The sequence below is a fragment of the Lytechinus variegatus genome, chromosome 2 (genome assembly GCF_018143015.1).
Source record: "Lytechinus variegatus isolate NC3 chromosome 2, Lvar_3.0, whole genome shotgun sequence".
NCBI lineage: Eukaryota > Metazoa > Echinodermata > Echinoidea > Temnopleuroida > Toxopneustidae > Lytechinus > Lytechinus variegatus.
Genome location: NC_054741.1, coordinates 582652 through 600252, shown reverse-complemented (window position 1 = coordinate 600252; position 17601 = coordinate 582652). Strand labels below are relative to the sequence as shown.

Below are 17601 nucleotides of genomic sequence, written 5' to 3'. Positions count from 1 at the left end.
GTCCAGGTAGGCTGAGGAGATTCCTTATTAATGATGGCGATGATGAAACTGATGTTGAAGGACGATGAATAATAAGAGTCACTGTAACGAGTTGAAATGTCCGTGAAGACGATGTTGACGATGATTAACAGTCAATTTCAGCAATCCATGGGTTGAAGCGTGTTCATTGAACAGATGATGTTGATGATCTCGATGAGAACTGAAAATTCCTCTCTCAAAATAACTGCAAACAGTTCATTGATGGTGTGCAAATAATTCCACACAATATGCAGGTGGAAATAAACTGCTCTGATCTGATCTGGTGAAGTGATCTCATATGATGTGATGGTGTCCTTGTAGAAACTGCAGCTTTATATATACCCAATACAACTGTCTAGATCAGGCTTCTACATAGTATTCACCATTATGGAAGGTTCTAGCATTGTCTTCCATGCAAAAGAACATTCTTCCTCTTTCAGGAGCCTTCTTCATTTCTAAAACATTCTTGAATGACCTCATTGAAATCAACAGTGTCAATACTGAGCAAAAAAAATGATATACGTTCAGACCCCATCTTAAAGGGACCTGTTAAGGACTGTTTGCAGTACGTTAGCCATGAAGACGATAAATATTTCAACAATCATGAACAGCTATATAGGGCCCATGTATCAAACTAAACAGTGTGCGTGGGAAAAATTAGATTAAAACCTAAAAACGGGACACCCTATTTAAGTTTTGTAGAGTCATGAAAGGGATGGATAATTTGGTATATTCCTATACCAGTGGCGGATCCAGGGGTGGGGCACTGCCCCCGGGCCTTAATTGAGTGGCACAATTAAAATTTGTAGTGTAAAAGAAGAAGAAGATGATGATGAAAACAAGTGAGAGAGATCGGAGAGGGACGCGGGGACGGGGAGGGAGGGAACGTGAAGGTGGCGAGAGGGGGAATTGGGAGGAGGCCGGATCAGGGCCGGGTATCAGAAGGCGGGTGTAAAATAGTTCAGAGATTGGTAGTCCTAATGATTGGCCCCTACATCTTCATATGTTTCAATGAGAAAAATGACAAGTAAAAAAAGAAGAAAAAAAGAGTTGTCTCTAATCCCGCTTTACTTATAGTATTTTTTTTTATTTGACGAGCAAAAAAGAAGGAAAGAAAACAAAATCATTGAGCCGTCGCGCGCGGCGTCTCATACTTTTCTTTTGTAAACAAAGAGTAGTGGATTGAACGAAGCGAAGACGGGCCGAGGCTAGGCAGATGCAGCTGCAGAGACAAGTCGACGAACGCCAGAACATTAAAACCAAAATAGAATTTCGGAAGGAGTTGTCGCTGGAAGATTAGGAATTTGACATCGATGGATTGTAAGTAGAATCTATTAAAAGTTGGCTGTTTCCTCGCAATCAGTCGCTCATTAACTCCGGTCTCCGACTCCGGCCTCCTGCGTAAACACTGCGTCTGGATCTGGCCGTGGGCCCTGGCCGGATGCACCGGATACCTCCGCCCTGGACTGGCTGTTCCCTCGCTGTCACTGGCTTGACTGGACTCGAGTACACTCATTCAATGAACAAGGTTGTGATATAATGTATTTAAGCTTTTCGTAAGTTAAAGGGGAAGTTCACCCTGACAAAAAGTTTATTGTAAAAATAGCAGAAAAATTAATAAAAAATATTGCCGAAGCCGAAGGTACTTTGAGAAAAATTCATCAAAAATTCAAATAATTAAAAAGTTAGAATTTCAATTATTTGATTTGTGACGTCATATGCGAGCAGCATTCTACATAGCGAATGGTAAAAAATTAGTGAAATGTCATTTTCTCAGAAAAATTTAAAATGGTTTTCCCTGTACCTTTCATATCAATAGACATCATTTCACACCCGATCATGAATAGAAAACAAAATAAAGTCATCAGGAACCATACAAAATAACACAAGGCTCCACAATATCTTTTTTTAGTGGTGGCTCGTTTGGGCCACCAAAACCTTCAAATAATTTTATGGTGGCCCAAAAAGTATAAAGAAAAACATTAATTAAAAATGAATAAAACAAACTAAAATATTCTGCAGTCACTACCACGTACCACTATTCTTTGTACATCTTGTATGTAAATAGTGCTGTTATTTTACTTTGCTTATTTTGTGGTAATATATAAATTGTTCTATCATTTTATATGAAATGATTGAAATAGAAAAAAAGAATTGTATTGTTCCCAGGTAGTGTGGACTTTTAATCTCCATATAAAGTAACCCAGGGAACTCCCGCCCGCTATGCTGGCGGGAGCCCAGGACCTGACGTGTTGACCATACTCACCTGACTAGCGTGAAGTATGGTAAAAATAATTCTCCGAATAAATAGTTAAAACAGAAATCAAGTACTTACCACGATTATATGGATGAAGGTCTAACGAGTGGCAGTTTCCTGACATCTGGGCACAAACTGGAAGCTCAAAAAAACGAAAAGTTCTCTCCTTCTACCCCAGTCTCGATCGGCCATTTTGTTACGCGGGCGGGAGTTCCCTGGGTTACATATATGCACACTCATAATGGTAAAGTAAATAGTGCATCTAGCAAACTCAGATTGATTACAAAACAATGATTTTTCCTTTCTTCCTTTTTGATCGTAAAACCTAGATTATGCAGGCCCCAAATCCAGTTTATTTTCTCTTTTCCTGCATATTATAGCAGGAGAAAATCACAGAAAAATATGCTGCAGAATTAGAACAATGTGTAAAAGGGGGAAAAAAACAAAAATGATTTTTAGAATAGTATATTGAAAAACGAAAAAAAAAATGTAAAAATGAATAAGTGAAATAAAACAAAAGAAAAAATGAAGAAAGAAAAAACAAAGAACAGGAAAACAAATTGAGAAAAAAACAAAAGAAAATGTAAGAAAAATGAATAAGACAAAATTATCAAAAAAATGGGGAAAAATATTATTATTAAGTAGAAACATGTTCTTTAATCAGGCATATTCAATGGGAAGGGGTATAAATGTTTTAATCACTAAAAAAAATGAAAGAAAAAAATAAGAAAACGGCAAAAGTTATCTGGAAAAAACAGTGAGAAAATTCCTTCCCTATATTTGACAAAATGATGGACAAAATTAACATTTCATATCAATGAAATGCCTTCCCAAAGTATTTACTTCTTTAAGAGTGGTTTAAGAAGTCATTTATAAACGAGAAAGAAAGAAGCCGTCTACTCATTTTTGGCTAGAAGAGACACAGCTTCGAAATAAACCAAATATTGACATACATGCAAATGCACATGTGGGACTGTGATGTACTCACCTATGTGTTTTATGTGTATTAATGCATTTGGAAATCAGTCTTTTTGAGTCAAAAGAGAGGTCATAATTCCTGCTTTTAATGCTTGCAAATAATCAGGTTTCAGTAATATGGACTGTAGAAGGGCCTTTCATTGGTGTAATATGTGACTTTGACGTAGATTTTCAAAGTTCTGGGGAAGATTTCTTAGCAGTAACATTTCGTATCGCAGCTCCCTGAGTCTGAATAGTCTGCTAGCGCACAGCTAGCTGCAGTAGTTTCATGCATGCAAAGCTCAGCCAGACAGCCGGCATGACCGGCTGAATAATAGTTACTGTATGCTAGCGGTATCGGTAGGCCTACATACTGTCATGACTATGCAATCTTTGTGTGTATTTGTGTGTAGATTAACAAAAAAGGCGCATGACGAATTGGCTTGCAATTTAAACTGTAGAAAGTTGATAAATGCATGCAAAATCGGGAGAAAAATTGTGCTACTCCGAAAATTATTGGTTGCCCGATTCGGGCCACCAAAACTTAACATTTTTTCAATATTGGTTGCCCGAGATGAATTTTTGGTGGCCCTGGGCCACCGCTAATGTCGAGCCTTGCATAACACATGGGGCAACTGCTCGTTTATGACATCACAAATCCAAAATTATGAACTCTAATAACTTTCTTACTCTTTAACGGATTTTCCTCAAACCTTCACCAATATTTTTTACTATTTTCTGCTATTTTTACAACAAAGTTTTCTTCAGGGTGAACTCCCCTTTAAGAGTTGTATCATAACCTGGTTCATTGAATGAGTGGTTGAGAGCGACTTTAAGAACGACTGGTGATGCTTTCTTGTGGTAAATGACATACAACCAAAATGTTCATTGGCAATGGTTTACGCGTAAGAAAGGATCACCAGTCATTATTAAAGTCGCTCTTAAGAACAGCTTTATGAAACACCCACCAGATAAATTAAAACTAGGGATGCCATCCCCAAAATTGAGTGTTGTAAATCTGTTTTTAAATAATTTAACTGGTATAAGCTCTGAAGCACGAGTATAATGACACCAAGATCATGAAAATTGGACCAGGGGTTTGCCGAGATACGGCCAATTCAAATTTTGAAAAAAAGTCAGATTTCCTGCCAAAAAGTGGCCCAAAATGGCAAAAATGTATTTTTTCCATTTTTAAAGCTACATATTTTAAAAACTTGATGAATTATAGAGGTTGCTTTTTCTTGGGGCACCTAACATATTAACCACCAACAAGTACCTGAAAAATTGGGACCGAACTACTTTTCATTTTCATATTAATGGAGTTCAAAATATGGGAAAAACACAAAGTTTCACCTATGGCACCAGAGGAAATTGGCAAAAAATAGTCCAGCTAATTAATATATGAAAATGGCTTGATTTGAAAATGGATGGGCAATTAATTACAAAATTTCTCAGAGATGTAGTGTTTGTAATTTTGACTCATAGATGTTGTTCTTGTGAGCATACCTATATACAATAATATGTAAACGAGGTAGTATTTAAATATTCATTTGTACATAACAAATGGGAAAATTGCCTAATTAATATGCGAAAATGATATAAATTGAACAGGGATAGGCAAATAATCATATCATATCCAATGTTCTTGGGACCATAAATATAATGATATGCAAATTAGGTAAGAAATGAATATTCATTTGTACATACTAACGTATGGGAGAAATGCCTAATTAAAGTTATAACTGATTTAAATTGCAAAAGCCAATGCTTAATACAAAATATTATTTATTAAGAGGTCCTCCAGACTCCGAAATTTAATATTAATCTCATATTGATTTAACTTCCAATCCATACTAAAAACTTTTTTTATATCACTCATTCATCACTCATTTCACTTCTTTTCCATGCTTCTATCAGTCTCAAAATTGGTGATTTAGAGCCAACATGGAGTTCCTCACATGCATAAATAACTTGCTGCTGATTTTAAAACATCAGGGCAATTCCAAGCAAAAGTGGACATTCTCCAAAAATTATGTTGGCTCTATTTTAAATCTGGATCAAATTTTTCTATCAAAACTCATATGGGATTTCATGAATACGAAAGGGGAACATAATAAGCCACAATTTTTTTTCTTACGCATCTCCTTAAAGGAGAATCCAAACCATACAAAATTTCTATACTTGGATGTTGGGACTACATATATTGTTTTTTACTTAATTTCAATTTAACAGAAAACTATTGCTTGTTTTGTAAAATTTTCTTTTGGATAATCTGAAAGTCATCATTTTACATCATATCAAAAGAAAATGTTAAGATATAAGTTCATTTTACATTGCCTGTGTGTGAATATTTCAGATGTCACTCTGTAACCAGGTATGGGTTTATGTTTTTAGTTGTGATTAATGAAAAAATACACCAAGTTTTTTAATGTAATGCAGCATATTAGACCTAGAACAACATAGAATTCAATCAATAACTCAACATTGTGATAGCCATTTAAAGTTCACAGAGTTTGAGCAATATGTTTTCTCCTCAAATATGCATGTCCATTTTATGTCACTCCGTAATCATGTTTATGAATATTCATAGCACATTAATTCAGTGGATCAAAATAACAAATGTTATCATTTTGAAAAGTGGGTTTTAGCAACTACTGTCAGGTACCATTTCCTTGCAAATAACTGTTCAAATATTGGTGATATCTTTGTTTGAATGCTAAAAACCTGCTTGTGAATGTCACTCCGTATCCGTGGGACTGCCCATCGGATGCGCATGCGTGAGGGTCTGAGCTCGGACCCTCGCGCATGTGATGTTTGGAAATTTGTGTGAGGAACTCCATGTTGGCTCTAAATCACCAATTTTGAGACTGATAGAAGCATGGAAAAGAAGTGAAACTTTGTGTAAAGTAAGAATATTAGTTTTAATTGTTTTTAAAGATCGTGAAGTTGCATGAATTTTATATTTTAGCGCTATAAAATCCCACCTTTGTCACTCGGAATATCTGAGTGAGTTCACAGGCTCGATGTTTGGGTAGGTGGAGCATAGTGTAGCGGAGTGGAGCCTTCATGAACATTGCTTGAGGTAGGAGGCTTCGAGATATAGGGTAAAAATCATTTAAATATGTGCTTACATGTACTCTCCACAGAGCCAGGGAGTGTACCTACATGTATATCAAGCCCATAGAGCGCTCAACGTTTCTGAAACTTTTGCTCCATAATTTGTACTTTCCCTGTAAGAGTTGTAGCCCTAAATCATGTAAATGGGCTCGACCTTTTTTTCCATCATTTACACATTATTTATTTCATTTATTAACACACATGCATTAACTATGTTCAGAAATTCATTATGAGAATGTGGTATGTAACTTGACATGCAAAGAACTTATACAGGGAAAGTAGAAATCACAGGGGCGAAAGTTTAAAAAAATGCTGAGCACTCTACGGACATGATTTGTAGGCACACTCCCTTGCTCCATGGAGAGTAGTGAATGTTAGGCTACTTACTCTCTAGGAGCCTCCTTGCTACCAGTGCCCTAAATAATTATACTTGCTTATATAGCGCTTAATACTTACTTTGTCAGAAGTCTCTAAGCGCTCTACAGTATATGCAGCATAAAGCCAAGACCTTATTGGTGCTATGTCTATGTTAAATTGAAATATCAACTGGATGAGAAAGAAACAAATAGGGAGGAAGGGACCTTAAGGACCCCCCCCCCCCTGGATCTGATTATGTCCTGAAATATCAACTGAAGAAGGAAATTATAGGGACAATTTCATTTAACCTTGTAATGTTGAGTTATGAGTACTTTTTGTCTCGCCCACCAGAGGTGTAGGCGAGACTTAGGGATCCAAATGTCGTCCGTCCGTCGCAAACCTGTAATGACACATAACTCCACAACCATAAGTCGCTTTTCAACCAAACTTGGATGGTGGATGGACTTGGGGGACCTGCATGTTATACTGCAGTCTGAGGTCACATGGTAAGGTCAAAGGTCATTTTCAGGTCAATGTTAAAGTTTACATGCAAGACTCTCTTATGACACCTAAATCCACAACTGTAAGTCGCTTTTCAACCAAACTTGGATGGTAGATGGACTTTGGGGACCTGCATGTTATGCTGCAGTCTGAGGTCATATGGTAAGGTCAAAGGTCATTTTCAGGTCAACGTTAAAGTTTACATGCAAGACTCTCTTATGACACCTAACTCCGCAACCGTATGTCGCTTTTCAACCAAACTTGGATGGTAGATGGACTTTGGGGACCTGCATGTTATGCTGCAGTCTGAGGTCATATGGTAAGGTCAAAGGTCATTTTCAGGTCATCGTTAAAGTTTACATGCAAGACTCTCTTATGACACCTAACTCCGCAACCGTATGTCGCTTTTCAACCAAACTTGGATGGTAGATGGACTTGGGGACGTGCATGTTATGCTGCAGTCGGAGGTCTCATGGTAAGGTCAAAGGTCATTTTCAGGTCAACATGCAAGACTCTTAACTCCACAACCATAAGTTGCTTTTCAACCAAACTTAAATGGTGGATGGACTTTGGGGACCTGCATATTATGCTGCAGTCGGAGGTCAAATGATAAGGTCAAAGGTCATTTTCAGGTCAACATTAAAGTTTACGTGCAAGGCTCTTACATGTATGACAAGTGTTATTCCATCCAGGTCATTTCACAATGAAGTTTCGATATGATCCTCTTGCATGCCCTCACAAATCATGATATTTCTGGTTATTTTCATAAGTGGGCGAGACACAAAATTGCTTTTGCCTTGTGTTTATAATTTCCTCAATGTGACAAAAACATGTCTATGATATAATAAGCCTTATCACTTGAAGTAAGTCCAGTAATGGTTTGGTGTGTATTGAATTCTAGCACTGTTTGCCCACAACTCTCTCTAAAAACATATTATCCAATAACAGCCTTCAAAAAGAAGCTATCTTGAAATTCTAATACCAGAAATAACTTGTTCATATGCTTCTTGAATACTGGCATATTCAAAATCTAGAATATGTACTTTGGTAAATTGCACCTAAGTATAATGCAATTTATTCATTCACCAAAGCTGAACTATATATTGTTTTCATTTTACTTCTAGATCTCATACTGAGTGATGAGTCAACTTTAAACTGAATTGCATCACGATTCTCCAGCGGACAAGACATAATTCAGAACACAGTTAACAAAAGACAACCAGACATGACTTCCACATCTCGCTTTCAAGCTGGAGTAAAGCAAGAGTACATCTTTCGAGAAGCTCACCATCCTCACCATGTCCTCGCTGGCCTCAATGATATGAGAGAAAGTGGCTCTCTCACAGACACCACCATACAGGTAAACAAGAGTCACTTTCGCTGCCATCGTGCCATTCTCGCTTGCAATAGTCCATACTTTCAGGCTATGTTCACCAATGATTTCCTAGAGAAGGTCAAAGGCATCGTGACCCTTGACAGAATGAATCCATTAATAGTTGCCCAGATCATTGAGTTTTCCTACACATCGCAACTGACCATCAACACATCCAATGCACAGGAGTTGCTTGAAGCAGCCAGTCACCTGCAGTATCAGAGCATTGTCAAAGCCTGTTGTCTTTTCCTCAAGAAGCATCTGAATCCATCCACATGTCTGGGAATTAAACACCTTGCAGAAACCTACTCCTGTGCAGACTTACTTGCAGCTGCTTCAAAGTACTGCCGAGAGAACTTCATCGAAGTAAGTCAGCAAGAAGATTTCCTGAGGCTATCGGCTGATGAGCTTGCAGATTACATATCTTCAGATGAATTGAAGGTAGAAAAGGAAGAAGTTATTCTCAAAATGTGTATGAAATGGTGTGAGTTCAGTCACGACAGATCTGAAGCATTCCATCAGGTTCTCGAGAAGGTACGTCTAGTGTACATCAAGCCGTCCGTCCTTCTAGGATATTTGTCCAATCCCATCATAAAGGATCACAACCAGAATGGTAAACAGATCCTTGCAGCTATATCTTTGCAACAGCAGCTCCAAAACAAAACAAGCGCAGAGGGTTGTAGCCCTATCCCCCGTCCTTCTACATATGCTGAAGTAATGGCAGTGGTGAGCGGATATGGCAAGAACTATTCAAGCGTGAGAGATGTGGTATACTATGATCCAAGCAATGACAAATGGGCTCCTTTAGCCCAGCTTCCTCACAGTATCAGCAATTTTGCTGTTTCAGTGCTGGAAGGTCAAATCTATGTCACAGGAGGTAAGGTGAACCGAACAATAACCAGCTCAACATGGGTGCTAGACCCAGCCACGAATGCATGGTCCAAGGGCACAGAATTGAATGGAGCTCGGCAGCAGCATGGTTCAACTGCGACAGCATCTGGAAAGATGTTTGTGGTTGGAGGGGAGAATGAAAGTGGTATGGACTGGACAGTGGAGGAATTCACCAAGTTGCAGAAGAAGTGGACAGTGGTTACATCGCTCCAACAAGCTGTGGTTGACCCTGCTGTCGTGTCTATCAAAGAAAAGATTTATGTTGTTGGTGGTAGCACCGAGATGCACATGGCCTATGAGCATATACAATGCTTCAACACGACCAACAACAACTGGCACATCATCAAGCACATCTCGATCCCAAGCTGTCATTTCCCAGCAGTTGCTAATGGCAACAAGATATATCTAATGAGCGGATTCGGCAAACAGGGTGTTAAGGTCTATGATGTAGAACACAATACAATGCTTCCCCCTGTCCCTATGTGTAGCTCTGAGAGGCACTTATTTGCTGCATCATCTGTCCAAGGTAAGATTGTTGTCACTGGAGGTATGGACAACTACCAGTCTCTCTCATCTACAGAAGTCTACTGCCCTACTACCAATGAATGGAAGTTAGGAGCTCCAATGCCAAAGGCTCTCAGAGCGCATAATTGTGGAGTGGCCTGCAGGCTCTACTTGGGTCCGCCATTTGATGGTGATTGAGCTTTTCATTCGCTAGCATAAGTAGAGCATAGGTAGTACTGTATAACCAGGTCCTCTTCATCCAATATATTCAAAACTAAAGACGGCTCAATTATTTAAATGGTGTATGAGGTGGCATCCATAATATGATGGTGATTTACTTTGAAAATGTTGAGGAAAAAAAAATATTCAAAGAGCTAGAAAACATATGCTTGTGTTATGAGTGCATTATATTTGAGAATGATTATGATCAATACAAATGAATTTACTTTGTATTTAGTTCATGTGGAGTGTTGACTTTGGTTGACAGAAGTGAGCCAGTGTTGATGAAGTTGACTGTAGTGAGAAAGACGATAATTCATGTCCCTGAATTGTGTTAGAATCAGCTGCAAGCTGATGAAGCTTCTTGCAGTAAGAACATGGTTATTATCAAAAATGAAAGTGCATCAACTGTAAAAGACAGAAGTAAAATATGGTTTGAAAAGGGGTTTGTTTGGCTACAATTTCTTAATTGTAGTTGATTAAAATGCAAAGATGGCTGTTGTGGTAGTTATGTACGTTACAGTTCCTAAGTTGTAATGTAATTTGTAAACATGTTTATCTGTAATTTTCAAAACTATCCATGATGTTGCTGTTTTTCTCTTATATTTGATTTTATACCGCACTGCAGTTTTTGCAGATGTAGCCAAAGATTATGGTTAGCTGGAGTGTCAGTGACTATTTTCTTTTTTAATTCCTTCTAAAGAAAAAAAGAAGAATTATATTCCATGTGTATTAAATGGGAATATTAAATAACCAGTAAGGATCTGTAAAGAAACCAAAATTCTCTGACATATATTCTTATGCATCTTTATGTAAGATTGAAGTAAGTTAGTTAGAAGTGCAATAAATAAAGAGTCTACTCAATAGTACTTACAGTGGATTATGTGACTGGATTATTCTACTACAATAAGATCATTAGTTCATGAAGAATATAATATACATATAGTTTCTTTGATATAGATCAATGTCATGTTGGTCAGAGCTGGACCCTGTCTGACAAAGATTTACGATTTATCCGATTAGCCTCAAGTATATAGAAATCAATCGATGTAATGATTTTTCTTCAGGAAATTTGAAGAATGTCCTAAATTGTAAACAAAGAGAAGCACGCTGAATTTTAAAGAAAAATATGAATGTGTGATGCATCTCGAAAATGTTTTGAACAAACATGTGTTTCGAAACGGATAAGAGTCCAGGGCACAGCTTTAAACTGGTTCCAGACCTATTTGGATGATTGGTCTACATGTGTGGAAATAAATGGAAAGCATTCACTAGTTTCTGTTAATTCAATCGGCCTTCCCCAAGGTTCTGTGTTCGGACCGATAGGTTACACTGTATACACCCTACCTATCGCAGACATTGCCAGAACTCATAATGTGTCTTATCATCTATATGCTGATGATACGCAACTTTATGTATCATTTGAGCCCAGGGCATCACATGGCCTGGAGATTGCATTGAGAACCCTTTCGGTATGTGTTGCAGACATCAGCACATGGATGAATAGTAACAGACTAAAGCTGAATGAAGCAAAAACTGAATTTCTGGTAGTAGGTTCACCATATAACCTTCGTGGGTTAGATAATATTTCTATTGATATTGGTACATCCCAAGTCTTACCATCCACTTCAATTAAGAGTCTTGGTGTATATTTGGATAGTAACATGTCTATGACACAGCAAATTGATTTTTTATGTAAATCTGTTAGGTTTCAATTAAGAAATATATGTCGCATACGAAAGTACATAACAGTAGATGCATGTCATCATGCGGTACGTAGTCATGTACTATCTCGGATCGATTATTGTAATGCACTCCTTACAGAAGTTCCCCAAATTCATGTAAGGCGACTACAGAGTCTGCAAAACTGGGCAGCACGTATTATTCACAAAGTTGACCGTAGACATGATGCTATTCCATTAATAAGGGCATTACACTGGCTACCAGTTAAACAAAGAATATTAAGATTCTTTTGTATGTATATAAATCATTTCATGATCATGTACCAATGTATATCAAGGGGGCACTTCAGGTTCATACTCCTAAACGAGAAGGTTTGCGGTCTAGTGGAGATCATCTTCGACTAACCTATCAGACAACCCGGAGTAAGGCTGGTGAACGTAGTTTTACTGTTGCTGCGGCAAAAGAATGGAACAAGCTTCCCATGACATTAAGATCTGAAACTTCTCTTCATAGATTTAAGAAACAGTTGAAAACGTACTTGTATCCAGGATAGATGTAGCTTTTTAAGTATTTGTAAAGTGATCTACAGTGTAAACGCTATGATATAGTGTACTATGTATAGCGTTCCTAAATGCCTTATTATTATTATTATTATTAGATGTTGACATTGCTGGTTTTCCATAGTTGTGGTTGATTGGATCAACGGGTCCTGATCGGAACCTTCTAGAACTGAACCGGTCAGAAACCTTACGACTCTATTTTCTGACCGTCACAATGCTATTCGATGCACTATCACATCTGTCTGTTGGGCACTAATTTCTCCTCTGACAGAGAAGATGATAATGAAATTATAGTATATTTGGATATATGATATCCTCAATTGTGAAATATAGATTTTTGTGAAGAACCAGCAGATGGAAAAAATGTAATGATAGTTCTATACTTTTGTAAGATGTGAATTCGTATGAAGATATTTTAGTATACTCATTATTGAACCCTTGCAACAGCTCAATAGGCTTTTTTGTCAGTATTAAAACATGTGCAGTTGTGAATTGCGCAAACTCCTTGAAAATTTATAGCGAAGTTTGAGCTGATATGTTGCCTCAGATTACCATATGAATGAGAAAGGACATTGATACAAAATTCTTTGCAGATAGAACTTATATACCCTTGGCTTCTGTCTCTAATGTTATCATTATAATACTGTATTCATGAAGCATGTTGCTGTCAGGAATTCCAAATATCAAACATTGAACCCTCATTAGTCCACCCCAGCAAGTTGATCTGAATAAATGGAGAAATATCAATTAAAATCTCACCAAAATCAAATGTAGAGAAATATAGATTTTGATTTTTTTCCCTATTTTCACCAAATGGTTTTACATGTATGCACAGTAAGGTTGGTATGTGGAGGGAGTACGATGATGTAAAGCTCTCATCTTTCCTCATGCACATTATTTTGAAATAATTTTCTCCTTGTAGTGATTTTACATAGTTTAACTCAACCTTGAGTATGTGAAATCACCTTTGTTATTAAAACTCATGATTAAATCAAGTGCTTCTTTATTATGACATCTAAACAAATGAAATTTGTGATATTTCATATAATGAAATAGAAAAATAATCACTTCATTGTTCATTACTGCTTTTTTTTATTAACCTGAACTTTAAAATATTGTGGCTTTCTTATTTTAAATCCAGTTTCAGTTGATATTCACAAAAGAAGTTTGGTTATAGGGTCCGGAGAGTCGTTGTGCGATCTCCAAGCATTAGACACCTTCACATGTATTCCCTTACAGAAATAAATGATGGGTCACAATATATAGCTTTAATAGCCCTCCCCCCAAAACAAAAAAAAGGCATGGCCTTACAATACAATACCGCTGAGGAGTAATAAGGCCAAGTCCTAACTGTACGCCAAGTTGGCAAATGCAGAATTTTTTATAAACATGTTTCGAATTCCATTTTTGCAAAGTGTTACTATACATTATATGTCAACTGTAATTTTTTACAAGTGTAATATTTTTTTATATTTCCATGGAAGACATCTAGACCTTAAATATGTACATAAAATTGTTACCTTGCAAAAATTATATTAGTGTCTAGCAATATGATCTTGTTTGAATGTATTTCAAAAGATATTTAAAATGCATTTGGTACTGCTAATTCATATTCAGAACATTTTGAAACTAAGAAAAAGCATGTGGATTGAGAACATACTTACTGCCAATTTTATTGTTGTGTTTCCAAACTCTTGTCATTACAGAACTACATTCGTGACATCTTAAAATTTGAAATGCATTGTGTATTGATAACATGATACATGTATCACCAAAACATTTTGAATTGAGCATGAATGTGGATTATAAGTTGCTAAAATGTTATTGTCACCTTGCAAAAGTGTATGTTTTCAGAGTTTTTATTTATGTTTACTAAATGCATTTGGTAACTTATTCCATGAGTTTCTGTACTTAAAATAAGTATGCGTTTGGATTTTGAAGATGGTATGTTTTCACAAGTTTCTGCTTATAAGCTGGACTTAAAATGGCAGGCTGAAAATGAAGTGGTAATATGTTCTCACCTAAATATCTGTGTGTGTGTGATTTTTGTATAAAAAGTGCTTTGTCTTGTATTACATGTAGCCAGTGCTGTAGTGAAACACAAATGCCTATCTTTGTGTATATTTAGGGCTTGCTGCAATTCAAAAGACTAGAACTTCTGAACTAGTTTCTATGCTTATGTTCTCCAAATGTATTTTGTGCTGTATAGATGCAATTGGATTGGTACTTGTTTGATAGTTTTTTTAGTGTTATTTCTAACTGGTGTCTTCCAGCAATGCTAACAAAAGATGATTTATGCTTTGACATAGCATCATGCCATGCTGATTGCCTGTTCTGGAAAAGATCTCCTTTTCTTCCATTGGAAGCCCCGCCCCCCCTTCCATAATACATGTAGCATAATAATCTATTTGTTGTTGTTTTTTGGAGGGGAGTGAATAGAGTAAAGAGATAAGAAAAAAAAATTTGTATTCAGTGAAATGGTATATTGAATGTAAAATCTAGCATCTATAGAAGTGTGTAATGATATTTACAAAATGTATGTTTAGGTTGGATGTATACCATTGATCATGAGATTATACCACCAAAGAGATCTAGCTGTAGAATATTTGACAGCATATATTTGTGATGGTGGAGCTTTACGAGCCATAAATAGTGACTCTCCTTCAAAATATTGCACTTGTTGAAGTTGACACTGTCATTTTAATTCCTTTATGTATATCCAATTTTGTAGTAACACAGTAAAAGGAAAATTTTGAAGGTGTAGAGTAATGCCATGGTCACATTTTACTACGGCGGCCGTACTGCAAGTCGAAAACAGCCGTTTTTAACATTTTTTTGTCCAACTACATATCGGTGGTTTGAATCAAAATTGATAAAACGGCTGTTTTCGACTCGCCGTACGGCCGCCGTAAAACAAATGTGACCATGGTATTAGTAACATTTCAGCATGTCTTTAGGGTTAAACCAATGTTTGTTTGTTTTTTCTCTGAATAATGGTGATCTTCCATGAAGTATCAATATGCTATGTACCATTAAATTACTATTTTTGTGAAGTATTCCGATGATTAAATAATGCACACGCTATTATCAAATAAATTGTTGCCATCATGTGATGTGGAATAATGAAGCTTTATTGTACAAAAGGTATGATTTTTTTTAATAAACTGGAAGTATCAAAATGGATGGTTTAAACTCAATGGTAGAGAGAAAGAGGTGGGGGGGGGGGGACAAATAGAGGAAGTCACATAAAGAAGAGGGGGGGGGGGGGGAGACGGAGATATGTGATAGAGTTAAAAAAAGACAGAAAGAGAACAAGAAGCCAATGGTGTGATAAGGGAGAGGGATACAAGAGACGCCTAGAATATACTAAGACAGGAAGAAGAGAGAATGTTCATATATAAGAGAAGAAAAGAGAAATTGAGAATAGCTGGAAAGACGTATGAATTAAACACTGCAGTTTAAATTAAAGGACAACTAAGACTTGTAGTATCACTAAAACTGCATACTGTTTGCATATGAATGAATCATGAGTGTTTAAACCAAGTCATGTCAACTATCTAGTAACAATGACAATATAACCAATCCACACAAACTTGACTTACAAAGACCACCGAGGAGGGGGCCACTTCCATTGACAAGTGGATACCATGCGCGACCATGGGGTCTCAAAAAGCACCCTAAACCCGAATTTTCCATATTCTGAAAATACACCCCTTAACAAGTATTGGCGTGTGAAACCCTACCCTTAACAAGTATTGGAAACAAAACGATATAATCTTGGCAAGTATTCCCTGAATTCACCCCCTAAACAAGTACAACGATTTTTTTAAGGTTACATCACTGTCGTCGGTTTTACCTTTAACTGATTGGGCCGAGTACAGCCCCACCTCCCGCAAAATCGTATTCTAAACACGTAGTGTTGACTCTTAGGGCAAAATGTACATCCTTTATAAAACATTTTACTCTTAATTTTTTACACAAATAGATACCCTTTTTTCATTATTTTAGTGATTTTGACACCCTTATTACTATACGTACGTGCCCTACCTTGAACAAGACATACTTTTACGTATCCACTCGTCAATGTAAGTGGCCCCGGGCAAAGACCGGGGGGTGTTTCACAAAGATTTGAGTTGCACTTATATGTCGAGTTGCGCACGATACAAAAGGCATGACGGCATTGGTCAGATCATACCAAGAGGACGCGCACTACTACGTATTAATAAGGTTAGGCATTGCATATCATGAGCACGTCGGCATTTAAGTGCGACCCAAGTCATACTTAAATTTGCGAAACATCCCCCCCCAGCTCTACAACGATCTGAGTTTGACCATGGCCCAACTACAAATAGTAAAATTACCATTTGGTCTACACTCTTTTTGTTTCCTTCCCATTTGGTCTCGTCTCACATGGTTTTGTGGTCAATCTGACCCAATTACCTATTGGCCGATACATCACTTTGGTTACATGTAGGTACTATAATATGAACTACTAATGAACCATTAAAACCAGTTAATGAGCATTAGCCCACATGCCAGACTGTAATGGTGTAGCATAGACTAACAGCAACCAAAAAGTTTAGCCTACATGGTATAAGACTACCTGAGAAGTAAACCTTCTGCTTGTAGACAAAGCCAATGTAAAGTATAAACCCAAGAGAGTAGGATCAGGTTCTGGTTTGGTGTATGTGTACAACCACGGACAGAGATGCCAACCTTACAACGACTACAAAATATACTTAGGGGAAAAAGTAGATTTAAAAAAATATATTTTGCTGTCATCAAAGTTCTTGCCAGCCTGAAGCTGTTGGACACATCAAAAAGATGAGGTATATGGCCATGTATCCGTCTGGTCCCAGTAAAAGATCATGCAGGCCCCAAACCGAGCATAGGCGCTGCGGCTCTATCAATGGAGAGGAGATCCATGCATACATGTAACAAGGGCACATAATGATCAATTTTTTTTTTAATGTATCAAACCATTTTGCCATATTCATAGCAATAAAAAGTAACTATACCCCAAATTGAGTGGCTTATTTATAGCACATAATGTGCCCTCTAAAACAGGAACAGTTGGCATCTCTGCACCGAACCGCAAGTCCATCTTATTACATATCTCTGATGAAATAAAATGTAATACAAAAGAAAAAGAAAACACTGCAGGA

The 17601-nt window shown here is 37.1% G+C and overlaps 1 protein-coding gene across 1 annotated transcript; it reads left to right on the top strand.

Moving 5' to 3' along the window:
• Nucleotides 1–1222: 1222 nt before the first annotated feature.
• Nucleotides 1223–11272, top strand: LOC121407011 (kelch-like protein 20). The gene is made up of 2 exons (XM_041597898.1): nt 1223–1338; nt 8332–11272. The coding sequence occupies exon 2, from the start codon at nt 8433–8435 to the stop codon at nt 10170–10172; it is 1740 nt and encodes a 579-aa protein (XP_041453832.1). The 5' UTR covers nt 1223–1338; nt 8332–8432; the 3' UTR covers nt 10173–11272.
• Nucleotides 11273–17601: the final 6329 nt, after the last annotated feature.